General features: G+C 51.0%; 2 protein-coding genes across 9 annotated transcripts in view; both read right to left on the bottom strand.

Moving 5' to 3' along the window:
* Positions 1–5,424: 5,424 nt before the first annotated feature.
* Positions 5,425–9,064, bottom strand: Artn (artemin). 3 transcript variants are annotated; one of them, XM_032899390.1, is made up of 4 exons: positions 8,265–9,064; positions 6,859–6,985; positions 6,392–6,530; positions 5,425–6,299 (listed from the first exon to the last, which is right to left on the bottom strand). In XM_032899390.1, the coding sequence occupies exons 2-4, from the start codon at positions 6,916–6,918 to the stop codon at positions 5,824–5,826; spliced, it is 675 nt and encodes a 224-aa protein (XP_032755281.1). In that variant the 5' UTR covers positions 6,919–6,985; positions 8,265–9,064; the 3' UTR covers positions 5,425–5,823. The 3 variants fall into 3 exon arrangements, with proteins under 3 accessions (XP_032755281.1, XP_032755287.1, XP_032755286.1); XM_032899396.1 differs by lacking the exon at positions 8,265–9,064 and having other exon boundaries at positions 6,388–6,530; positions 6,859–7,067; XM_032899395.1 differs by lacking the exon at positions 8,265–9,064 and having other exon boundaries at positions 6,859–7,067.
* A 2,045-nt stretch (positions 9,065–11,109) lies between these two features.
* Positions 11,110–24,884, bottom strand: part of St3gal3 (ST3 beta-galactoside alpha-2,3-sialyltransferase 3) — a 203,902-nt gene continuing 190,127 nt past the window's right edge. For all 6 annotated transcript variants that reach the window (XM_032899348.1, XM_032899366.1, XM_032899356.1 and 3 more), the window contains exons 9-11: positions 18,675–18,821; positions 18,321–18,467; positions 11,110–12,094 (exon numbers count right to left, since the gene is read on the bottom strand). In XM_032899348.1, the coding sequence (XP_032755239.1) occupies positions 12,005–12,094; positions 18,321–18,467; positions 18,675–18,821 (384 nt within the window). In that variant the 3' untranslated portion in view covers positions 11,110–12,004. The remainder of the gene's footprint in view (positions 12,095–18,320; positions 18,468–18,674; positions 18,822–24,884) is intronic.

Genomic DNA, 24,884 nt, shown 5'->3' with positions numbered 1-24,884 from the left:
GGTCACAGTAGCCCTCAGTCTGGCCAAGAGGCAACTACAGACGTTGTCAGGCTGGCTGCTGATTGGTTCAGAGTGAGTGGCTGGGAAATCTCTCCCTCTATGCTAATAGCTTTTTTGTGCGAGAAAGAAGCCTGGTGTTTGAGGAAAACTGAGTTGTCCACTTTAGCTGAGGCAGGCAGAGAGCGGCAGAGGGCTGAGAGCAGAATGGATGCAGGGCAGGGAGGTAAAGCAGAGGTGGGGACTCTGGCAGGGGAGTCCATTGAGGTAGATAGCTAGCTCACTGAGAGACCGCCCCAGCAAACAGGCCATCAGCCTTATACCATACAAATGTCTCCATGTCTTTACTATTAACCCCCAAGAGGGACCTCCAAAAGCCCGGCAATACCTTCCCATGAACCAGTAACTGACTAAATCCTCCTGGAGAGATGCGGCCTCATGAGCCCCTCTGGGTGCTGATGGAACAAATATTGTGCAGATAACCGAATGCTGACTTGCACTCTTTGCTTCCCTTCTTCTATCGTTCCCCTGAGTCTTAGAGGCTGTGGTATGGACGTCCCACTTAGGGCTGAGCATCCAAGACTCACTCTCATTGCTGACCCAGGATGAATCTCTGCAGGTACTGATGCCCACCACAAAAAGAAGCTTCTCTGACCAAAACTGACTGACAGGGGCACTACTCCAGAGGCATAAACATAGCGATTTGGAAGGCAATTTGTGGGCAAAACAACAGAGGCAGTGTTCCCATTAGGGCCTATGAGTTCCCCAGCCGTGGATTTCTGACTAGGTTTACAATGACAGATATGAATGTTCCCTTGGGTGGTGGGTCTCAAATTCCATCAGGAATTTACTCCCGTACCAGGCTCGCCCCTCTTTCACCCATGGGTTCATGTTGCCCGGCCTGTCAGTAGTGCAGCATGTGAGGCTTACAACTAAGAAGGCTGTTGATGGTGACTCTTCCAGCAGCCTGCACAGAATTCTGTGGTACCAGCCAGCAGGGAGGAAGCTTTATTTCTCCACGTCCTACAAGCCAGAGAGCATGGCATCTTCAGCAACAGAGTTTTAGCATATAGCTCCAGCGAGCAGCCAACGGAGGCAGCAGCTGTTTTAAGGCCAGTGGATGAGCTCAAGGAGTGTAGGACGTTGCCCACATTCCTGTCTTGTGCCTTCATTCAGGTCAGGGTTGCTAAGCGGGGGATACTAGAGTGGTCGGGAAGCTGGAAAGCAGGGGGAGTTATGGATGTGAAGTACACAGAAGGTGGACAGGGATGGAGAGCAGAGTTGAAGGTCAGAAGACATCGGGAAGCTTGAAGATAAACGGGTAAGCACTGGATTGCTTACGGCTCAGACGGGTCCGGGATGAAGGTAAACGTGTGCGAGCACTGTTAGCACAGCGGACGGGAACTGAAACCCTGAGAGTAGATAATGTGGCGGGAGGGTGCTGTCCAGTTAGAGATCAGAGAGCCAAGGTAAGTTGTCTAGGAAGTGGCCATTGAGGTCCCTGAAACTCAGAAAAGTCTCTTTTAGAAAAGGAAAGTCAGAGCAGACACTCCTGCCCCATGCGCCACAGTTCCCATATCAGTTCTTTTTATGCGATTCTATTCTGGTCAGTATAAATTCAGAGGAGACGTGCAGTAGAGAAAGGCTGAAGTGTGGAGGGAATGTAAATAATTGATGGGGTCCTGATATCAGAGCCCAGGGACGTCCAGAGAAATCAATCCAGCTACATAAGAAACCTAGAACGGGGCATCACATGAGGGCCAAGGACTCCATGGGGCCTGTGACTGAGACTCAGAGGGTGTCCCTTGCCCGCCCCCACACACACACCTAAGTTTCCTGACCAGATGTGCATATATCAGTAACCTTTCAGCCATAGCTCTCACTGGTCTTCTCAGAAGGCTCTATTTCAAGGTAAGTTGGGACTCTTCTGAGAATGACAAAGATACAAACATGGGGCACAAAGTCTCTTAAATCTTTTTTCTCAACTTTCTTTCCTTTTCAAGCCAAGACCCTAGTCACTGCCCAGACACTACACCATAGGGATCTATGGCCCGGGATAAGTTAGGGTTCCTTGGGTGGGAAAACAAGAGTCCCTGATAAGGGCCAGGGCAGGTAATTGGGCACAGGGGAGAGAGAGTGGAACCCAGAACCTCGCATCCCAGATGAAATGAACCTAGAGGAAGGTTTGAGGTGTTTCCTACTGGTAGAAAAACACATCTCGAAGCATTCGTGTTCAGAGGAAACTGGTGGTAGGTTCTAAGAAGTGCGGTTTTGTAAGTGAAACATAGATTGGGGTCAGAAATGGAGCTACAAAGCACCCTGAACCTCCAGGAGCCCAGTGTACTGCCTAGGCTGGTCACGTGACTGGTTACCTTGGCTAGCTTGCAATCAATCAGGGGCAGCCCTGCTGCTGTTTCTTTGAACAAGAAGCATCATTTTCAAGAACGAGCTGGTGGTCGGGCTTGGAAAGGGATGCTGATTTCTGGAGGGAATAAATGAGTCGTCCATCTTGGAGGAGGTACCAGGCTGTAAGCACAATGCGGCTTCAAGTTGGAGGTGGACCCTATTCCTCAAGGATTGGCAGCTTGGGGTATGTCAAGAGCCAGCACTTTGCTGGGCATGGTTGACCGTACCTCTTATGCTTGGGGATGCTGAAGCAGGAGGATTGCTGCAAGTATGAAGCAAGATAGAGCTAGAGTAAGAACTTATCTCAAAAAAAAACCAAACAAGCAAATACCGCCCCCAAAAGAAAGAAAGAAAGAAAGAAAGAAAGAAAGAAAGAAAGAAAGAAAGGAAGGAAGGAAGGAAGGAAGAAAGAAAGAAAGAAAGAAATTGACAAGACCCAGCACTTGGCTTGGGCTGGGATCTGGGCCTCTCACTGTGAACATCCTCATGAATGATCCAGAACAGCAGTGCTCATTGACAGCTTTTGGCACTAAGCTCAGTCTCCTCAGAAGGGATCTCCCAAGCCAAAATCATCTTAGAACCCCTTCAAACAGCCCTCTGTGAGCGGTGAGGCTCTTGGACAATCTTTTCTTCAAGGGGTGTGTGTGTGTGTGTGTGTGTGTGTGTGTGTGTGTGCACGCGCGCACGCGCGCGCGTGTACTGAGGCATTTCAGTCAGTTTGGCAGTGGAGAAAGGGGCCAAAGGCATGTCTGAGGGTACAAACCCACCAAGGTTTAGGGAGCATGTAGAACTAGGGTGGAGACGACAGAAGAGAGCACAGATTTTGCTTGCCTTTTTTTTTTTTTTTTTTCCGAGCTGGGGACCGAACCCAGGGCCTTGCGCTTGCTAGGCAAGCGCTCTACCACTGAGCTAAATCCCCAACCCCTTTGCTTGCCTTTTTGACCCAGAATGGGCCCAGTCCTCTGATCTCTTGCTTCTTCTTTGCAGCCTGGGTGAAGGGCTCCCGTGGCAAAGCTGGCCAACTCAAGGTGGGAAGAAAGGACTCTGCAGACATTGTTAAATAGCCTAACTGTCTGGGATCCTGCCTTCAACCTAGCCTTGCCTGTGGGCTCTCATATACCCTGGCTAAACCTCACTGCTGACAGCTCGCAAACCTATCCCACCCAGGCCTCCCGCCTCTGCTCCAGACAAGCAATGCCTCCCAATAACCCTGGTTGTTGGGAGACAACACCTTTTCCAAATGTACCTATCTCAGAGGCCCCGGAACTGGTCAGTCAGTAAAGTGCATGCGACACAAACACGAGACGCAAGGATCTGAATGTGACTGTCTTCACCTTCATAGGAGTCCAGTACTGAGGCTCAAGCAAGATGGCTCCGCTGGTAAAGCAAGATGGCACCAAGTCTAATGATCTTAGTTTGATCCCATGACCCCACGGTGGCAGGAGGGAGCTGACTCCCATGAGCTGTTCCCTGACTTCCAGATGTGTGCTATGGTGTGTTCACCTACCCGAGCACACAAAAATAAGACAAACAAAATAAAATTACAATTAAAAGTTACATGCTTGTAATTGCAGAGCTGAGGAGGTAGAAATAGGAGAACCCATGGGTTTTCTAGCCAGCTAACCTAGACAGATTGGCCAGTGTTAGGTCCAAAGAGAGACTATGCCTCAGGACTTAAGGCAGAAAGCACCTGAGGAAGACACAGGTTGTTGACCTCTGGCCTCCACACATACACACAAAAAATAAAAATAAAAAGTGCCCTGTCTTGTTTTAAAGCAGAATACTCAGTGCAAACGCATAGGACCAGGAAGACCGCTCGCCTTCCTTCCTTCCTTCCTTCTTTCCTTTCTTCCTTCCATTTTTTTCAGACATGGTATCATGGAGTCCAGGATGGACCAGAACTTGCTATATAGCTGAGGATGATCTTGAACTGATCCTCCTGCCTCCAAACCTCAAGTGCTGGACTACAATGCACCCGCCATCACACTGTGTCTGAGACACGGTTTCCAGGGCCCCACAGAAAAGCTCAGATGATTGCACTGACCGTTTGGAGATGACCAAGGGTTAACACTGACTTCCTTTCCAGAAGAAAGTCTTAGCTTCCAGTTGCCTTTCATCTCATCAGCCACATCAACTTAAATGGCTACATATGTCATTGCTTGTTTATTGTCTGTCTTTCCTGGTTCAAACTTAAGGAGAGATTATGTTCCTTTTACTTCTATATCTTCTTTCCTTGAGACGGACTGTCATGTAGCCCAGGCTAGCCTAGGACTCAATATTTAGCTAAGGATGACCTTGAGTTTCTGATCCCTCTGCTTCTGTCTCTTGAGTGCTGGTATTGTGGGCATGTGCCACGACACTCTTGTTTATGTGGTGCAGGGAACCAAGCCAAGGGCTTTGAGCATGCTAGGCAGGCATCCCACCAACTGAGCTACACCTCCAGCCTCACTTCTGCACCTTTAGTGTCTACATAGTAGCTGACACTGTCACTGTTTGCTGGGTGAATAAACGGATATGCTTATCCACCACCCAAAATTCACGCTCTGTTGAGACCCTCAGCACTTCCCCGTGTTCCTATCCTCACAAAGCTCTGTACTTCCTTCCCATGAACCAGCACCCTCCCCACCCCTACCCTGGCCCCTCTCCCATCCTCAGCCCTTCTTCAGATATTCTCTTGCCCTGGGTTGCTTAAGGGGTTGACTTGTAAGTAAAGCAGCGAGTGCCCCTGTCAGAGAGCCTTCAAGATAGGTCCTTGCATGGCAAGACACTGACATTGATGGAGTGGGACAAAACATGCTTTTCTGTGTCTTTACCCACGAGGCAGGGGCCTCAAAGGTGCCAGTGGTCACAGGGTGGCCTTTCTCTATAGAAAGCTACATTGTTTATTTCCCATAGGTAACCCAGGCCTCAAATACTGAGAACTGTGCATCTTTGTCACCTATGTGTACGGGGGGGGGTGTACATCTTCATCTAGCTTCTTCTACCCATCCCCCATGTCCCGGAAAGGATCTGACAAACCAGCAAAGTAAATAAATAATTTAGAAATAATAAATAGGGCTTCGGCTTCCACAAGTGAACACAAGGCTGGTTTCAGCACAGGCTGGTCCAGCAACGCGACTACAATATATCTCCTCAAAATGCACTCCCGAGGTCCTAGGGCCATTTCTGGATTCACCCAGAGGAGTTCTCTTTAGCTGAGGTTTCTGCTGTCTGTAGAGCTGGGATCCATGAACACCTTGGGACTGTTGGTCAGCGGTTCGGTCATCTTTCCAGGCTCTGTCTGTCCCTCACCGGCCTGAGGCCTGAGCTCTGCAGCTTCCACTTCCTGTTGAGTTGAGGCTCCTAGCTAGTGAGGCCCCGTGGGGCTGTTCCAGGTAGGGCGACATATGGGTCCAGTGTGCAAAAGCTTGAAGATCATCCTCAGCCCAGACAGCCGCAGGCGGTGGCGGAGAGATGGTCCACGGTTCTCCAGGTGCTGTTCACGTCCATGAAGGAGACGGCCTCATAGCGAGTGGGCCGGCAACAGGGCTGGCTGATCGGCCGGGACCCGGGAGGCGACCGCAGGGCCCCGGCGCCCAGCAGGCTGGCCAGGCTGAGATCGTGCGGGGAGCGTGCTCGGCGGCACGAGCCGCTGCAGAAGCGGAAACGGATCAGCTCGTCGGAGCTGTGGCCCAGGCCGAGAGCGCTCACCGGCACCAGCTGTGAGCGCAGGCGGCAGCCGCGCGCATCTGTAGTCCGTGCGCGGCTGCTCCGGGTTCCTGCACGCGCCGCGCGTGCCCCGCGGAGCGCAGCGGGAGGAGACTGGAGCGCGGGACCCGGTGGCGGGGGTGCGGGCTGAGGAGACTGCGGCGGTGGTCGCAGGGCTCTTTCGCTGCACAGATGTGCGGTGTGTCCCCCTGGAATGAGACTTAGTCACTTTCGGAAGTGTGGGTGGGAGGTGTGTAGAGTTAGCCTCGCCCCTACCCCGCCCTGTCGCGCTCTCACCTACCAGGTAGGTAGTCTGTTGGGGGCGCCAGGACGGGCGAGGGAACATCGTGAGAGGCGGGGCTGCGGGACATTGGGTCCAGGGAAGCTTCTGTGACGCTGCTCAGCAGGGCTAGAGCAGCTAGGGTTGGCCACAAGGCTGGCTGCATAGAGAAAAGAGGAGACTCAGGGAGGAACAGGGCACTTGAGGGGTTGGGGGGTGTCTTGTCTTGATTAGATCAGAGACCGGTCTAGTCAGGCTCCTAGCCGGGTGGCAGAGTGTAAGGAAAAGCTTAGGTCTAATAGGCATTTGCTGCTCCCAGGAGCCCAGGGGGGCATTGACCGTTCAGAGAAATCCCGTTCCTTTCTTCTTATGACTGGCCCTTCTCTCTTGGCATTTCCCCTTTCATGTCTGACTCCTGCTGGACCAAGCCATGTCCTACTCTCTTTTTCCCAATTGAAGCCAGCTTGGAAACGCCAGGGAACACTCACTTGCCACCTAGGCCGGAGGCAGTGGGACAATGCAGTAGGCTCTCCAAGTCCCAGTTCCATCGCTTTCAACTCCAGGAGCTCCCATCAGCCTTCGTGGATCTGTTTCCCCACCCTCTTCTTGAGGCAGCTTGCAAATTGAAAGACGAGTTAGTTATCTTTTGGGGTATTCCCCCTCCTACTTTAGTCTCTTAAAGCTACCCTGGAGTTTGGAGTTTCTAGAGTCAACTCGGAAGCAGGGACTGCAGGGAGAACCTTGCTCTGTGTTAGATGATTGGCAGGACCTCTTCCTTCAAGATCCCACAAGGTCAATGGCTCACTTCTCCACATTGGCACACAAGGCTCAGCTGAGCTTAGAGATCGTCTAAGGTCACAGGGGAGACTCACAGCTGTGGTCCTGTCTTCTAAGACCCTTCTGCTCTGTACTTCAGGGCTGAAGGTACCAGGGTGGCTGGAGAAAGTGGTAACTTGAGCTCCCTCCGCTCCATGCTCAGCATTCACTCCACATCTCAGGGGAGGAAGCAGAGCCCTGGAGAATTTGAGTGTCAGTTGGTCACTGGGTTATCTGATGACTGGGAGCCTAGGCCTCCTGTAATCTTTGTTCTGGACCCGGTGTCTCCTGAGTTCTCTCTTATGCCCACAAATGTCTTCCAAGACTTTGTCTATTATCTGGGGAAAGGACGGTCCTTCTGAAAAACACAGGGCCTGGACCATGGCTTCCTGTGGCCACCAGGGGGCAGAGCTTGTCAAGCCTGTGGACTTAAGGGGAGGGGGGCTTTTGCACACGCTCTGCACATTTAGGTCTGAGCCATTTCCCGAAGGACCATCTAGTCCTCCACACCAACCTGCTCTCAGAGGGCCGAACCATTCTGAGAGCCTGGTCAAGCCTGGGCCATCTGCCTTCGGTGGATCTGGCACCCCAGCCTTGCTTCTAGGAGTTTCCTCCATGAACCATCCTTCTTGATCCCAGCCAGTACCACCAGTGAGCCCACCGCTCTGGGACCCTAAGAGCTTTCAAGAATTCTCATTAGCTAGACTCTTCTTGGGTCCCAGATGTAATCCTCCATCCTTCTGCTGACACACGGAATCCATGGGGAGGGGGAGCTACACATGACGACTCCAGGACAAGACACATATCTCCCAGGCCTTAATCTAGGAAGTGGTCCTCCAAAACTAGATGTGTGCCTGTTGGCTAACTAGATTCAAATCCCCAGAGACCAAGCTGGCTACTATTCTCCCAGATGGAGCGAAAGTCAGGCAAGGCAGCCTTAGGGGTATCTGCGCTAGGGGGAGCCTAGGAGCAAGTCGGGAACTCCTCGAGGACAGCTCTGATCAGTTTCTCCTTTCTTACCATTTGGGATATTTGGTCCTCCAGCCCTTGCCACCCCATCCACCAGCCCTATACTTACCAAAGGGGTCCGCTCCGTGTCCTTCTAGGCACCTTCCCTGGGACCAGTGCTGGGCTTTCCCCCGAAGCTCAAATGGATCATGCCCAGAATTGTGCACCTGGCAGCGCCTCTTTTAGTTAAAAGTGGGGCCTTGGCAGCCGGTCTGTGCCCTGTGGCGGCAGCGGGAGCCTCACATTACAGCCAGCCAGGAGGGTTAACACAGTCCAACAGGCTAGCGACAAGAGGAGCTGGAGGGGCTGGGAGGGGCAAAGAGCTGCGCTGAGGGCCCAGAAGAGAGAGGCTGAGAGAAAAGGGGGGAGGAAGACCTTTCTATACTTTTTCCTGCCATTTGAGCGTCCATCAAGGGGATGGGCAAGGAGGATGGCTTACCTCGGGTGCAGGGCTCCAAGCCCCAGTCGCAGCGAGGGCTGGTGCCCGAGGGACTTGTTGCTGGCAGAGCCCGCGGGCCGCATCTGGGGGCCGAGCCCAACTCCATCCCTCAGCAGCCTCCTGCCCGCCGCCGTCCGGTGTCAAATTCCAGCCCCGGCGTCACCAGATCCCGGGGTGGGGCCCAGAGCGCCCCCGCCCCGCCCCACCTTTCAGGGCTCACCTGGCTGCTCCACCCTCCGGATCCGGTCCCCGCTGGCTAGGTTAGGTCCCCCTAGATGGGGGCTAGACATTTGGAGAAGACCCCAGGAGGCAGAGTAGAGATCGCGGGCTGCAGCGAGACGCTGAAACTGGGAATTCGAAGTTGGTAGTCACGCAAAGTAGGGAACTGGGAGGCCTGGCTGAGGGCGGGAGAGAGCGAGGGAGGGCGGCGAAGGAGGGGCAGCCTGGAGGAGAGTTCCAGCTTGGGCTGCGCAGTCGTGGGGGTTCTGGCTAGCTACTCTGCATCATCAAATAGTGGCTCTGGGACCCCTTCGCCCCCACCCCAGAAGGCTCAGTTGCCTCGGAGCGGCAGGGCTCTGCGTTGGGCTCCCACAGTCCAAGGGAGATTAGTTTGTTTGTTCAGTTTCAGGGCCCGGGCTTCAGAGGAACTCACGCACACTCAGTGAATGATAGTGTGTGTGGGACTAGGGGTGAAGAATCAGAGGACCTCAGAGTACTGAACTGGAGTCTGAGGTGCGATAAGGCAATTTGACTGACAGGTGTCTGGAGGTTGGTTGATGGCCATGATCAGGAAGGTTCTACTAACAAGTCCGGAGCTCATCACGAAGATGCTGGGGAACAACTGACGGAGTCTGAGTGTGGTCAGACACGGGTTTTCGTTGAATGACTGCACCGGAGTGTGGTTTTGAGATAAACAAGACAGAAGAGGGGTGCAGGCTGCTGGGGCCAATAGGATAAACCCTGACCAGGGTTGTAGGGAGTTGGGGGTTCCAGAACCCATTCCCCAACATTCCCTTTTGCCTAATTGGACAAAGTGAGGTGGTAAAATGAACAAAGGTGTGCCTTTAGCGTTGGCCTGGGTGACCACAGAAGGATGAATTCTAGGAATTGGCTCTTCCCAGGAGAGGTTCAGATGTGGAGGGAGGGGGTCATGTGCAAAGAGTGTTGGACATGCTGAATTAGAAGGATCTGTGGACTCTCCTGAGACATGCCCTGGAAGGAGCTGAATGTGTATCCAGGAGTAAAGTAAAGGCAGTGGGGCTAGGTGATGGGTGATGGCAATTTGGTATTTGCCAACCAATACCTGCAAAAACAGATGCTGGGAGTGAGGAAGGGTACCGAGGGAATGTGCACGGACCAGATGTACCCTGGCTATGTACCAGCACCTCTGTAGAACTTCAAGAACTACCCACATCTGGGCCCCACCCCAGATCTGAATCAGAATCTTGGGGTGGGCAGGTGTAAATTCCCAGGTCTTCACCTGTGATTCTGGCACTCAGGGTTCCTAGCCTGATTTTGAGAGAGCAGTTCTGTGCAGTGCTTGAGGCTGACGTCTGTGAGGGCTATCCTCAGGCTCTGCAGGACTGAATGGAATGAGGTACATGGGACAACACGGACGGGCACACGACACACAGGCATTGAACAGCCTGTTCTCTTTTCTCATGCAACTCACTGTTGAACTGAGGTAGTCTTTTCAGCTAGGGCTACCACTGACAGGCATGTAGCTGAAGCTACGTGTCCCACTTACTGCCATAGTGGCCAGTGTCTGACAGGAAGCTACTTCTGTCATTACAGGTCAGGATGTATCTTTGATTCTCAGACTTACCTAGGCTTGCCTTAAGAGGGGTCAGATTCGGGGTTGGGGATTTAGCTCAGTGGTTAGAGCGCTTGCCTAGGAAGCGCAAGGCTCTGGGTTCGGTCCCCAGCTCCGAAAAAAAAAAAAAAAAGAACCAAAAAAAGAGGGGTCAGATTCCAGAGTCCTAAGGGGGTGAAAAGGGGCAGGGATGTCCTTACTAAAGTTACCAGGGGTGTCTAGGGCCGGCTTGGGGGCTTTCCTGTTTTCTGCTGAAGTGCAAATGGGGAGTGGGCCATATTCACTTTTAAGGGGAGCCATGGATGGTAGGAACAGAGGTCTGCGAATTTCTCTGTGTTCTGTGGGCCTCTTCTGCTGGTCTTTTCATTAATTTTGTGTTTGTGTGCCTGAATGTGTGTATGTATACAACAGGAGCCCTAGAGGTCAGAAGGGGACATCAGATCCCCTGGAACTGGAGTTACGTGATTGTGAGCCTCCAGGTAAGTGATGGGAATTGAACCTGTCCTCTGCAAGAACAGTAAATAGTCTTAACTACCAAGCTGAAAGGACTCAAAGGTCCTACTCTAGACATGGGAAGTGAAAGGGACTCAGGAGTCCAGGGCTACAGAGAAGACCCTTGAGTTCAGTGAAGTTTCTGTTTCTTCAGAGAAAACAACAGGAGGCTGAATTCAGAGGAGAGCTTTATTGCTTCCATGAGGGCTGCCTGGGACAGCTGTCACAGCCTGGGTAAGGTCCTTGAGCCTCACTTCCTGCTGGTCCTGGGTAGGACCCATGGAGCTGGCAGTCTAGAAACCCAGACCATCTGACAGTTGGTCAGTCCAGGAAGGAGCACTGCCCCATGGAGTAGGGACAGCTATGAACCGAGCCATTCATTCCTGTCAGGCTGGTCTGAGGCTTGCCTCCTGAGTTCTCTCTGCTCTTGACCAAGAGCTGTCCTGTTGGCTTTAAAGGGATGGCTCTGGGGTTCCCCTGTGGGACACTGGTGGCTGGTGAGGGGGAGTTCTCCATCTTCTCCCCAAGGAAGGCCAAAGAGTGTCATGAGCTGGAGATGGCTGGCTGACATAAGATACCATCCACCTCCCTATCCCTGAAGCATGGTCACAACACTTCATCCTTCAGGGAGCTCACTGGTACCACTGCTGCTGGGCCCTCTGGTGGGCCTCTTTCTGCACAAGTGGACCAAATGTGACAACTAATTAAAAAATAAATTATCCCTCCCCTCCCCATACCCAAATTCACGAAATGATAATACACCAAACACTGATTAGAGAAATGATTCTGGCAGCGCTCTTGCTACCAAATGTCCCACCTCCTGCATGCTGGGCCTGCTGGCCACAGCCAGTGGCCTCCTGGCCCTCTGACTTCACGGACCCAGACTGCAAGGCAGGGTGCTGGTCTCTGAAACTGGCCTGTAGTGGGCACAGCTCTGGTTGCCTTGCCAAGGCCTCACTGGCCCTTGGGCCCCTTGGCACTGTCCTTCTCTGGGTTGGAAGGCTCCTGTGCAGGTGGCAGCAGCTTGGTCCTGGCGTGAGCCTCTCTGGCCCAGTGTCCAGCCCACTCAGATACCGCTGCTTAAGTCAGTGATGACGCGTGCTTTCACTAGCTTCCGCAGAAACTCTTTCTCTCGCTGGATGTTGTGCGTCCAGGACTAGAAGGGGAGAGATGGAGAAGTCATGAAGTAGGAAATACAGAGGGCTGGCTGTTGGGACACAGCCTTGCTTAACCCTATGATGGTGCTCTCTTCCAGTCCCTATCCTCTGAAGCTCTGTGACTGGGAATACGCAGGCACACATTTGTCCGATGTCTCCCTACAAGATCACGATAACCGGGTTATAGAGTGTTCCTACTAACAATGCTTCCCTCAACAAACAAGCCTGGCACCTCCTCGTCACCCCAGAGGAGCTCTGCCCTGGGACGCTTCCAAGTCTTGAGCAGCCTTGGCTTCCCAGTCCTCTGGGTGCTCAGCCTCTCATTCCCTCAGACAGCAGCCCACAGCTCCTTGGCAGCACTGGGGTTCTAGACACCCTCAGGCAATGAGGTGAGTCACTGGACCGCACAGCAAGGGGCCTGGGCTGCTTCTCTGGCCTGATGCAATCGGTTCTCCAGGCCTTAGGCAGAGAGCCTTCCTCCCGTGCGGGGCACAGCTCATCTTTCTTTTATAAAATGTTCTCCTTTTTGAAGCTAAACAAAAAAATTTATTTATGTTTGTATGTTTTCAATGTATTGTTAACTTTCTCTCTGTGGCTGTGTGTATATGATGTGTACATCTTTGAGGATGGGCCTGACTGGAGATCAAAGAATGACCTTTGGCAGTGGGTTTCCTCCTTCTACTGTGGGTTCCAGGGACTGAACTCAGGCCACCAGGCTAATGCTTTTACTCACTGATGCATCTCACCTGCTCTGGGTTTTTGAGATCGAGTCTCACTTAGTAGCTTGGGCTGGCTTCAAACTCACTGCCTATCTAGGCTGGTCTCAAGCTTACGATCTTTATACCTCAGCTTTCCGAATGCTGGAATACAGGTGTGAGCCAATATAGTCATGTGCTTTATTGTTCTAAAGCAGCGTCTCACTAACTCACGCTGGCTTTGAACCCTTTATCTTTTTATATCTCTATCTCCTAAGACCGTTTGTTTCACCAGCTGGCTGCCAAAGGCTAAAGGAACGCCCTTTACCACCATCCTTGAACAAAATAAACCAAAAGTGATATATACTTAAAAAGTGCATCCTACTAAGTTAGGGAAGATGCCACTTCCCAGGGCTTAGTGGGACTGGATTCCTTCTGATTCCCAGAACTCTCCCCAGAAAGCTCCGATGACTAAGCCTCTCACAGAAGGAGGGGCTTGACTGAAGGAATGAAGGGATGAGTGTCATTAGCTCATGGCTTGGACCCAGCTGGCCTCTGTGTGTGTCAGCAGCGGGCCACTTCGTGCCTGTACTCACAGCCACTATTTACTGGTACTAAGAACTAGGGGCTGTCTGGCCCTTATTTTGATTCCCTTAACACTCTCCAACCTTCCGAATCTCTGTAATCTAAAACTTAGGCAGTCACCAACCAGAGTCCCTATAGTCCTCTGCTCTGAACGTCCTTGAGGCCTCTTGAGTGAGGCCACAGACTTGGCTGTCCTGAAGCCTCCATATCCCCAAGTGGTAATGGTTTCCGTCTTCACAATCCACAGTGCAGTGCCTGAGGAGGTCCAGTCTCCCTCAGCATCCCTCCCGTTCTCACCATCTGTCCCCTCAAACCCAGGAAAACCTAGATCAGGCTTTTGTCATTCTGCTTTGCTGCTTCCTCTGGAGTTGCCCTCATCTCAGTCCCCTGGGTGTCACACCCATTCTTTGAATGTTCAAATCAGCTTTCCAGAAGTTTCTAAGGCTAAGGACAGGGACGGTTAAACACACAGAGTAGGCACTCCATGAGATTTGTTCAATAAAATTAGATTGAATTTTCTCTCTCTCTCTCTCTCTCTCTCTCTCTCTCTGGTGTGTGTGTGTGTGGTGTGTGTGTGTGTGCACACATGCACGTGCACACACATCTGCTTGTAGAGGGGAGGAGGAGGATGTTGTCCTGCTCTATCACTCTATCATTCTCTGAAGATGGGATCTCTCATTGATCTTGGAGCTGGGCTGGTATTCAGCAAATCCCAGTGACCCTTCTGTCTGGTACTTGTGTGGACATGCCTGACTTCTTTTTTTTTTATTATTAAAGATTTTATTTTAAATGACTTATTTATTCTTATTCTATATGCATTGGTGTTTTGCCTGCATGTATGTCTGTGTGAGGATAACAGATCCACTGGAACTGGAGTTACGGAGAGTTCTGAGCCGCCATGTGGTTGTTGGGAATTGAACCCGGTCTTCTGGAGGAGCAGTCTGTTTAGCCCCCCGGAATTAGAGATTTTATTTTTATCAATACTTAATAGTGCAAAACAGAAATTCCAAACAAGTTTACTTTAAATTCTCTTATGAATTCCTTGACTTAGACATTGAAGAATACTGAAATGAAGAGAGATTTCTCCTTGGCTGCTCTTCCTAATTTTACTGCCTTCCATATTTAATGGGATTTTATGGTTGAAGCTTTGAACAAGTGGACAGTTAGTTATCTGTGCTACGAATTGAAGGGGAACATCAAATACAAGGGTTTGTCTCTTAGAAGGAAGTCAAACTCTATCAGAAAGGCTTTCCCTCTTCACTAAGGAGACCATGTTAGACCCAGGACAAGAAAATTTCTAGAGAATAAAAAGAATTTGTTTATAAGTGATGGGGAAAAAACTTGCACTCCGACTTTCATTACTCCCTCATTTATGGCAAAACAGAAGGGGATGATCCTCCCTTTTTGCCTCAAGTAAAGAGGAAGACAGAATTCTTGGGGCATACATCTTTTGCAGCTTCTAAACAGTAACGTGAAGACCGAGGAGATGGGGCAGGGCGTCCTTGGTAGGGGAGCAACAGGAAACTGGTGGAAGTTGAACTATGTGAGGCTGGAGAGATGGCTCAGTGGTTAAAAGCACTGGCTATTCTTCTAGAGGATCTGGGTTCAATTCCCAGCACCCACAACTGCCTGTAACTCCCGATCTAGTAGATTTGACAGCCTCACATGGACACACATACAGGCAAAACACCAATGCACATGAAAATAAATAAATTATCAAAAAAATACTGAAAAGAAAGTTGAACATTTTCCCCTCTCATGGTTGGTTAAAATTTACACGGTTCCTTTACCTCGGGAAAGAATCAAGCGACACAGAAGAGGGAGCCCAGAGCTCTTTAAACTTCTACCCCAGAAAAATTGTGGGATAGTGCATCAGGCTCCAGACACGGTGAGGAGTGGCCACTAGGGAGAACTCCAGAAACCTGAAAGCAAGTATGTCAGCTATGAAGACAGCCCTGTCCTCGGATGATTCCAGATGAGAGGGAGGCGGGGCGGGCCCTGGGAATCTCTTCCCCATATGGGAATACAGTTACACTGGCAGACTTCAGAGTCTACTGGAGGAATACGGCTTCTGGAGACCTGAAGGGGTTGGGTGGGGCCGGTGAGGTGGCCCAGCAGGTGAAGGCACTTGCGGCTCATGCCTGACAACCTGAGTGTTATCTGCAGGAGTCGCATGAAGGTCCACGGCTGACCTCTGACATTCTGACTTCCTGGGATTTGAACTTAGGTCCTCAGGTTTATGCAGCAGGGGCTCTTATCCTCTGAGCCATCTCCCCAGACAGAAATTAGATTTTATAGGCAAAAGCAGAGCAGAGCAGCAGCAGCAGCAGCAGCAACAACAACAACAACAACAACAACAACCCCCCCCCACACACACACACACCAGGCCAGAAGAATGGCAGGGCAGGGATTCACATAAACATGGTCACTCATAAAACTGTTTATTCTGTGTCTTCTCTTCCTTCCAGTAGAAGTAACCAAGGGATGAGTCAGTTTCAAGAGCACCCACTAGGAGTCACTGAGGGCTAACAGGTCAATAGAGTACTGGTTATTCTATTACATAAGAAATTATTAACTTTTAAACATGTGATAGCAAAGTAATTCTTACCTTTAGAGTTACAGAATTTCTGGCCATGATGCTATAAAAGCTGTTTTCCTTGTGGCCATTGAGGAATGTGAGAGGAAGCACCGAGGGAAGACTTAGCCATGTTGTCATGGGAGCTCTGTGCTCTCCGCCAGCCTATGCCTATGAACACGCTGGACAGTTTGCCCTCCTAATGAAAACGTAGGCATGGGATGCAGAGATGGCTTGGGGGTTAAGAGCACCGACTGCTCTTGCAGGGGATGTGTGTTCAGTTCCCAGCAACGCTGTCAGCAGCTCCCAGCTAAAACCTCAGCTCCAGGAGATCTGACACCCTCTTCTGGCCTCAGTGGAAACCTGTGCTCATGTGTGTGCATACAGCTTTATTCCCAGAGCACATACAGTATATCAACACATATAGACATGGTGTACACACACACACACACACACACACACACACACACACACACACGTACACTTAAAACTAAATCTTCAAGAAAAAAAAAAGGAAAGAGAGGGCACAAAAGTTTGTCCTGGATGTGGCTCTTAGACCAGGGACTACCCTACCCCATTCTGGGGCTCTTTCCTACTCCCTCCTTCCACACAGGAAGTTGGGGGCCTCCTGGAGCCAGACACTGGTGTGTGCTGAGGCAGGACGTGGTCACACGTCTGTCCATCTACTGCAGCCCATGTTTTCAGTGGGGTCTCTTCTGATTGTTCTTATTTTATTTTAAGATATGCATTTTTTAGCTGGGCATGGGGGCACATAAGCACTTGAGAGGCAAAGGCAGGTGGATCTCTGTGAGTTCAAGGTCAGCCTGGTCTACAGTGAGTTCCAGGACAGCCAGGGCTACACAGAAAAACAGTTTCAAAAAATGAGAGATTTATTTTTTTTAATGTGTGTGTATGTATTCATGTGTATATACCATGTCTATATGTGTCTACATGCTATATGTGTGCTGGGAATAAAGTTGTGTGTACTCCTAACTACTGAGCCATCCCTCTGGATCCAGCCCCACAGTGGCTTCTTTTCCTCTCCTCCTGAGATGAGGTCTCATCATAGCTCTGGCTGGCTTTGAACTCAGAGACCCACAGAGATTAAAAGGCATGTGCTACAATTCCCTGCCCATTGTTGATTATTAAGGGATAGACCAAAGCTGAGGAATGAGAAGAGGAGAGGAGAGGAAAGGGGGGGAGGGAAGGGAAGGGGAGTGGAGAGGAGAGGAGGGGAGGGGAGGGGAGGATGAGGGAAGAAAAGAACATTAGAAATTGCAGGAACCTAAGCGGAAGAAGTGGTCAACACAAAAGGTTTCTGAGCAGTCAGGAAAGAGGAGCCCTAACGGAGAATAAAAGCGCTTGCTGTGTAAGCCTGAGACCCGAGTTTGATCCACAGAACCCACCATGGGAGGAGAAAACGGAGTCTGAAAAGTAGTTTTCTGATTTCCACACATGTACAGTGCAGCACAACAATAATAGAACAAAGAACGAAGGCAGGTACATGTCCACTAGATAGCATTCCTGAGACGGGTCACTGGTGACTGCCGGAAGAAAAGTCAGACGAGGGAGGGAAGGGCTTAATGTGGGAAGAGTACAAAGGAGCAGTTTCTGCAGCCACACCCACCCTCCAGGCTCAGCGAGAGGCCGCAGCAGATGCTGAGGCACGAGAAGGGTTCACCCTACCCTTCTCCTAGCCATTTCCTGGTTGTGGGGTAGAGGGGCCTGGAGAGCTAGAAGCTTCCTGTATAGATGGGTTGCCTGGGAACAGGCTAGGTGAATTCTGTGCTTGGTGTAGGACAGAGTGGACGGGGTATGGGCGTCTTCCTGGGAGCAAAGGCATTGTTCACTTGTGGGTTGTGTAAGGGGTGAGGAGTCTTCCCGGGGAAGGCAGGGGTCTGTGGAAGAGGAAGATCTGAGCCGGTGACAAGAGACTATAATTGACAGGTGTGTAGCCCGAAGTTACAGTAAGGTACTGGGCCAGGGTAGGAGGCTCATGGCAGGAAGCATTCAGGGATAAAGCAAAAAAAAAAAAAAAAAAAAAAAAAAAGCCCAAAAAACAAACAAACAAAAAACCCCAAAACAAAACAAAACAAAACAAAACAAAAAAAAAAAAAAGAGGGGGTGGGGTGGGGAGACCTCTGGGCCCAGGGGAGGCTAGGGAAGAGCATGTGCAGATGGCTGGCGAGAGGCCTGCATGTTGGGTAGACCATAGTGGTTGCTTATCTGAGAGTGGTCCTTCTAGGAACTCTGGGCAGCAAAAGCAGCTGCTGGTTCCCCTTAGCATTCATTTATACAGATGTTAGAGTCCATCCTTTGCGCTAGATGCCCCCCCCTCCACCCAAGACTGCCCCCTTGCCCAGCCCTCACCTCTTTGATGGCTGCCATGCGCACAGTTTCATAGTAGTGCAGGGGGGCGTTGGGTGTGTTCATGTCATAGCCAAAGCCCGCGACTGCCACTTCATCACAGCCATGCAGTGCCATGGTCACTGCCACACTGCCAAGGGTTGGGATGTTCTGGAAGGAGAGAGGAAGCGTGAGAAGTTCTGTGGTGGTGGTGGTGGGGGGTGTTTGGGGAGGGTGGGGCTGAGACCTCCAGAGCTAACCACGCCCCTTTCCAAGACGGGCCTTCCCTCCCATGGTGCCCCTTGCCCAATCATTGCTGCCTGCCTCCCTTCCAAGGCTCCTCTGCCTGGTCCTCCTCCTCCCTCCCAGGAGCCTCACCCCTCTGCCCATGAGGCCGTTGTTGAAGGGCAGTCCGATGAGCGTGAAGGCAGCCTCCTGGATGAAGTACGGGTTGAGGATGCGGATCTCAGGGGGCTCCTTGGGCACTCGGGTGGCCACGGACTTCCAGAAGCCATCGGATGCGCTCTGCAGACGACAGAGCACAAGGAGACATGAGCTGGGCACCTGGTGATGTACTCAGAGGAGTGGAAAGGACCCACGCTGCCACACTGGGTGCAGAGAGGAGAGGGGATATGTGTGGAGGGGCAATTCGAGGTCCGGGATAGAAACCAGCACAGGGAGGCTTCTGCAGGTCAGGGCAGGGCAGGTCAGGGGTCATGGGATGTGTGACGGAGTTGGGGAAGAATGAACACGTGGTGGGCCCAAGGTCTGTGATAAAGGGCACAGAGTGCGTTTTAAGGCAGAGTGTGGGACACTGGATGCTTCTCTGGCCTGAGTGCCGGTGTGGGGTGTCCTTGGGCCACAAGGAAGACTTGCAGGCCCAGCTGTCCCACCCCACCAGAGGCTAGGGCCTGCCAGAAGCCTGCCCTCTTTCTCCTATCTGCTCTGCTGAGCCTGGCGAGCCTGCCTCCTTCTGTCTTTCCTGGCTCTCAGTCAACTGCGCTAAAGTGGACCTGGGAAATAAAGACATTGCCTAAGCTATCACAGAACATCAGAACAACACTCAGATCTCAGTCCTGCCCTGGCCAGAGCTGGGGCTTCAGCCCTGTTGTGTGTAGAATAGTCCGTTCTCTCTCACAGCCTCTTGGCCTCTCCCTTCCTCCTACCCAACCTCACAAAGACCTCTGACCTCTAGCTTTTCCTTGGTCTAGAGCACAACTCAGTCACTTCAGCTTCTCTTTCATGAGCCTCTCTCTCTCCAACAGGGCCCTTCAGTGCTGGAAGAAGCAGTGAGCCCAGCAGCAGCGCCATTATCATGGCCTCAAAAGCAGCCATGAAAGAATCAACTCATCTTAGAGTGGAAAAGAACCGAACATGCCAAGAGGGAACAATCACCGAGCACAAGAAAAGAAGCTCTGTGGGCAAAGGTATTTGCTCCCGAGTCTGACAACTTGGGTTTGATCTTCAGAACCTGCATGGTAGGAGGAGAGAGCCAAGTTGTCCTTTGATGCCTCCCCCCCTATGCATCCACACATGTATATAAGTGTGACACACACACACACACACACACACACACACACACTATAAATACACATTAAAAAAGGAGAGACTCCCCATTTTCAAGTACTTTTACCTGCTAATCTACCTCACTGGCCCTAAAAAGATCTTTTTAACTTCTCTTTTTTTTTCTCCAGCCCTGGGGATCAAATCCAGAGCCTCAAACATTTTAGTAAATGCTCTACAACTGAGCCTCATGCCTAGCCCAACTTTATAAGCATTCTCAGAACACACACACTGCGCACATACAGATAGAGTTTAAAACACATCTTTAAAAAGTAACACAAGCCAATTCGAGAGAGAGACAAAAATGTGAAGAGAAGTTTGTCACAGATAATAAGAGGTTTATGTTTTAAAAGTCCATTAAAAATAGCCAGACATGGTGATATATTCTTGTAATCCCAGTACCTAGGAGTCTGAGGCAGAAGGATAGCCTTGACTTTGGATATGTAGCAAGACCCTGTCTCAAAATACCCCTGCTCCAACAGACAAACAGAAAACTAAAAACTATGAAAAAAACAAAACAAAACAGACAGACAAAATACAATGAGACTTCACAGAAATGGGCAAAGGTTTAAGAGGAAGTTAAGTGGGGGTTGGGGATTTAGCTCAGCGGTAGAGTGCTTGTCTAGCTGAAGCGGAGCACAAGGCCCTGGGTTCGGTCCCCAGCTCTGAAAAAAAAAAAAAAAAAAAAAGGAAGTTAAGTGGTAACCTAGGGTCATCCTCAGGGTAGCCAAGCATAAGACCAATTACCCACACCCCTAGGCTTTACTACAGTGGTCCACAGGAATGCGAAATGCCAGGGAAATCTCCAAGAGTTTGCCAAAGCAGTTCAGCTAAGTAATACTGTATACAGCCCCACAGAGGAAAAGCCAGACATCAGAATTCGTTTTCTGAGAGTTTTGCCATATAGATATCATTTGACATCTACAGTGTCACCTCTTTTCCTCCTCCCTCTACTCTCCATCCATCTTCCAAGCCAGAATTCTGGGAGTACACTTCAGGTTCTCCTGTATCCCTGACCCATCCTGTTCCGGCCATCTGCTTCTTGCACCTTCTCCTACAAAGCCACTGTTGCCACCTCGAGTTCCCGTCTTATTACTGTCCATCAGGACAACCGTAACAACTGGTCCACTCTATGCTGCTAAGCAGTCCAGAGCCCTGTAGAGTGAATGGAGCACACATGACACATGAATGTGGTTGCTGAATTCCAGATGCTTATCTAACACCCATGGGGGTGAGTGCCTAGAAGGCCAGTCTCTGCCTCCCAGGCCACACTACTCTTCCAGAATGATCTTTGCAGATACAAATCAGCTTGTATCACCTCTGGTGGCCACTCAGCTCATACCCCAAGCTCTCTGAGCCACTGCTAGCTAACTCCTCCATGCTTCTGCTACTGCTTGTCTCCAATACCCTTCCCCTGTACCCACGCCAGGCGTCCCCAGACCTGCCTCTTGCACAGGTCTTTCCTGAGCTCCTGTACCCTGAGGAGGAAGTGCCTCCTAGGCTCTCAGAGATGACAAAACACAGTTAAAGGCTTTGGTCCTGGGCTTCAGCTTCAGCTCTGCTCCCTGGGAACTCTGAGCAAGGGACAGATTCCTAATGGTTAAACCAGAGACACTCAATATTTACCATGAGGGCCAAGGCTGGGCTCCTTTCTGATCAATTTCTGTAGCCTAGGGCCCAGCTGAGCTTATGCAGGGCGTGGTTACTTTGGGGGTACAACATTCTCCCAAAGCTCCTCCATTGGCTTCAAGAGCAGAACAGCACCCAGTTGGTTAGAACCTCCTCATCCCTGTCTCTGCTTCAACCATTTCCTCTTTGTCACCCACTGGCAGCTGTTTCCCCCTTTTATGGGACAAATCAAAGGACAAGAACTTCTGGGTCTCAGCCTATTAGATGACTCAAGTAGGTGCCAGTTTGTGCAGCTTCTGCGTCCCTCCCTAGGTCTGTGGCTGTGTGTGGAGGGAGGGAAAGGTAGGGCCAGCATGGATGAGCCATGAGATAATGTGGAGAAGCCCCTTCCTGGATGGGCCTGCTTGTGATGGCTGCTCAGGAGTGGCAGATGTGTGACCCTGTCTCAGACCTGTCTTTTCTCCAGAGCACAGCAGGCCCCAACGGCCCACCCCTGGGGACTGCAGGGATGGGGGGGGCACTGCAGGGGGAGGGGAGGTATGAGCTTCCATCGCTTATCTCTTCTTTCATCTGCTTCATGGACACAAATGAAGCATGTTCAAAATCACACAACCTACCAGGCTGTGCCTAGACTAAAACCTAGTGTTTTGGTCCCAAAAACAGGTGGGTGTCTTTCTGCCAGGCCATTACATGGTGTTCCTGCACCATGGAAGTCTGCAGCCCAGAGGAAAGACATCTCCCTGTTGTCTTCCAAGAGCTTTGAGGTAAGTCAGGGGTCGCTTGGTGCCCATGATGACCCGTTCTACAGAGCAAACATGCTGGGGCACATAGACAGCTGGCATAGCGAGGTACATCTAAGCTGGAGTCCACTCTGGAAGCTGGAATCTGCCCGTGACCTGAGGCACTGTCATCGAAACCATCATTCTTAGCCTTCCCCATGGTTTTGAGGGTTCAGGATCTAACCACTAAGTGAAACTAGGGAGAATGAGCTTATTGCAAATCCCTCTCAGAATCTGAAAACAGCGCAGGGGAAGGGCAGGCCACAGCCTTGCTTCTCTCCTTAATCTCCTGGAAGGAGAGATGACTAACTTGATGAGGAACTGAGGACACAGAGCACCCCATTTCCAGTATGACATGAGTGGTCTCTTACACACAGTGAGCAGCGGGCAGGGCCTATGTCCTGTGGACAGTTGAGCACACTCTATCCCTGCCCTGAATGTGTGCAAACTCTGATGTCTGTACTGCCTTGGGGCAGGCAGAAATAGCTAACGGTAGCATTGGGCACTTGGGGAAGAGTCCCAGGCTTAGGTCCTAAGCCTTCCATTGGAGGCACAGTCGATATTTCGGTTTCTTCTGTTCCTTCCCATTGGTTGTTGCCCTAATATAAAGCTTCCTTGGGAATTCGGGGAGATGCGGAATAGTAAGAACAAGGTGCACTGTGAACCTTTGTTTCTCTGGCTGTAAAAATATCAGGTACTGGGGCTGGAGAGATGGCCTAGTGGCTAAGGACACTGGCTGCTCTTCCAGAGGACCCAGGGTCGGTTCCCAGTGCTCACGTGGCAGCTCACAACTGTCTCTAACTCCAGTCTCAGAAATCCAAAGCCTTCTTCTGGCACCAGGTATACACGGAGTATACACGTGTACACGCGGGCAAAGCACCCATATCCATAAACATAAATAAATAACTAGACAGATAAAGAAATAAAACAAAGCCATCAGGTACCAACTGAACCTCAGCCTGTGTCCTACCATCGAGCAAGCCAAGTACCCCATGGCTCCTCTTCTCACAAGTCTACATGGGACAGGCTTTGTAGTGTAGAAAACAGGCTCACACCCCAATCCACATCTCTGTGACCTGGGGCGCATCACGTCATCTGTTTAAGCCTCAGGTTCCTCTTGCATAAAACAGGGATGACAAGACCAACTTCCCAGAAAGCTGAAGGGATTAAGGCGAGGCTGTGCTTGAGAGCATTTGGCAGTGCCCGCTCAACAGTGAGGACTCAATAAATCTTTCCTATTATGACCGAAGGTTGCAGAAGCCAAGAGATTGAAACAGAGGGTGTGGCTGGAGGTGTCAGCCACCGCGGGAAGGCCAGCACACCTGCACAGGTCCACACCTGCACTCGTTCAGACACAGGAGTGTGGGGCCAACTTAGTCCGCTGACTCCTGCAGGCGGGCAGTTGGGTGCTGGAGGCCCGCCCGCTGCTGGGTGCACCGTTGAGGCCAGCGCTGGCACGGAGGCTGTTTACATACCACATCTCCCACCCACAGAACACAGTGCGGAGGCCAGCCAGTGCCACGGCACCTCTTCTGGAGGACAGCTGTGGGCTGCGTTCCCTGTCACTCCCTCCTCCGGGAATGTCCCTGCCCCAGTCAAGTCTGGGCTGGCTCCTGTGTGTGGAGCTGCCAGGCTCCTGATGATGCAACCTACGCTGCCCTTAGAATACCCAGAACCAAGTGGGAAAAGACCTGGGAAGAGAATAAGTGCCTCCTCGTCAGGGTCCTGCTACCGTCATCACTTCCTGGTCCCTGTGGAGAATTTCTCTGGAGGAGTCTGAGGATAGCCTGACTTTCTGTGGCCTCAGATACAGGAGCGGTGTTCACACCTCATGCTGCCCACAGCTACTGCCTCAGGATAGATTTCCCCCTCTCTCCTGGGGTCTTGGCATCAGCTGACATTTTGTTTGTTTGTTTTTTTATTTTTAAAGAATTATTTATTTAGTTTATGTATATGACTACACTGTAGCTGTCTTCAGACACACCAGAAGAGGGGGTCAGATCCCATTACAGATGGTTGTGAGCCACCATGTGGTTGCTGAGAATTGAACTCAGGACCTCTGGAAGAGCAGTCAGTGTTCTTAACCTCTGAGCCATCTCTCCAGCCCAGCTGACATATTGTTGTCCATTGTGCTTCCCTGCACAGGTCTGGTCTTTACCCCAGGTTTAAAATCCTCAGTGGCTCCTACTGCCTTCCGGGACAGACTCCCAGCTGCTCACTCTATGCCCTGGGGCGGTTCACTTCCCTTTCTAAGGCTCAGTATCTTCAACTACAGGAAAAGAATACCAGTTCCCGCCTTAAAGTGGTTTCTTGTTATGACAGTTAGAAGCCATGCATATAAAACGTTTGGCTCAAAGTCAGCTCCTGTTAGCTTCTGCCATTGTAGTTCTTAAAAATAACAGGTCCAGAGACTAGAGAGCCAGCCAGTGGTTAAGAACACTTCCTGCTTTGCCAGATGGGGCTAGCTCACGGTAAAGCACTTGTCTACTATGATCAAGACCCTGGGCTCGATCCCCAGCATCACAACAATAAATGAGAAAATGGAACCCATATCCTAGGCATTACAAGTTCTAAGTCAGTCTATCAAGCTGTTAAATAGATTAGTTTACCTTTCCTT

The sequence above is a fragment of the Rattus rattus genome, chromosome 1 (genome assembly GCF_011064425.1).
Source record: "Rattus rattus isolate New Zealand chromosome 1, Rrattus_CSIRO_v1, whole genome shotgun sequence".
In the NCBI taxonomy this organism is placed as follows: Eukaryota; Metazoa; Chordata; class Mammalia; order Rodentia; family Muridae; genus Rattus; species Rattus rattus.
Note: the sequence above shows the minus strand (reverse complement) of the source record. Positions and strands in the feature narration are given on the sequence as shown.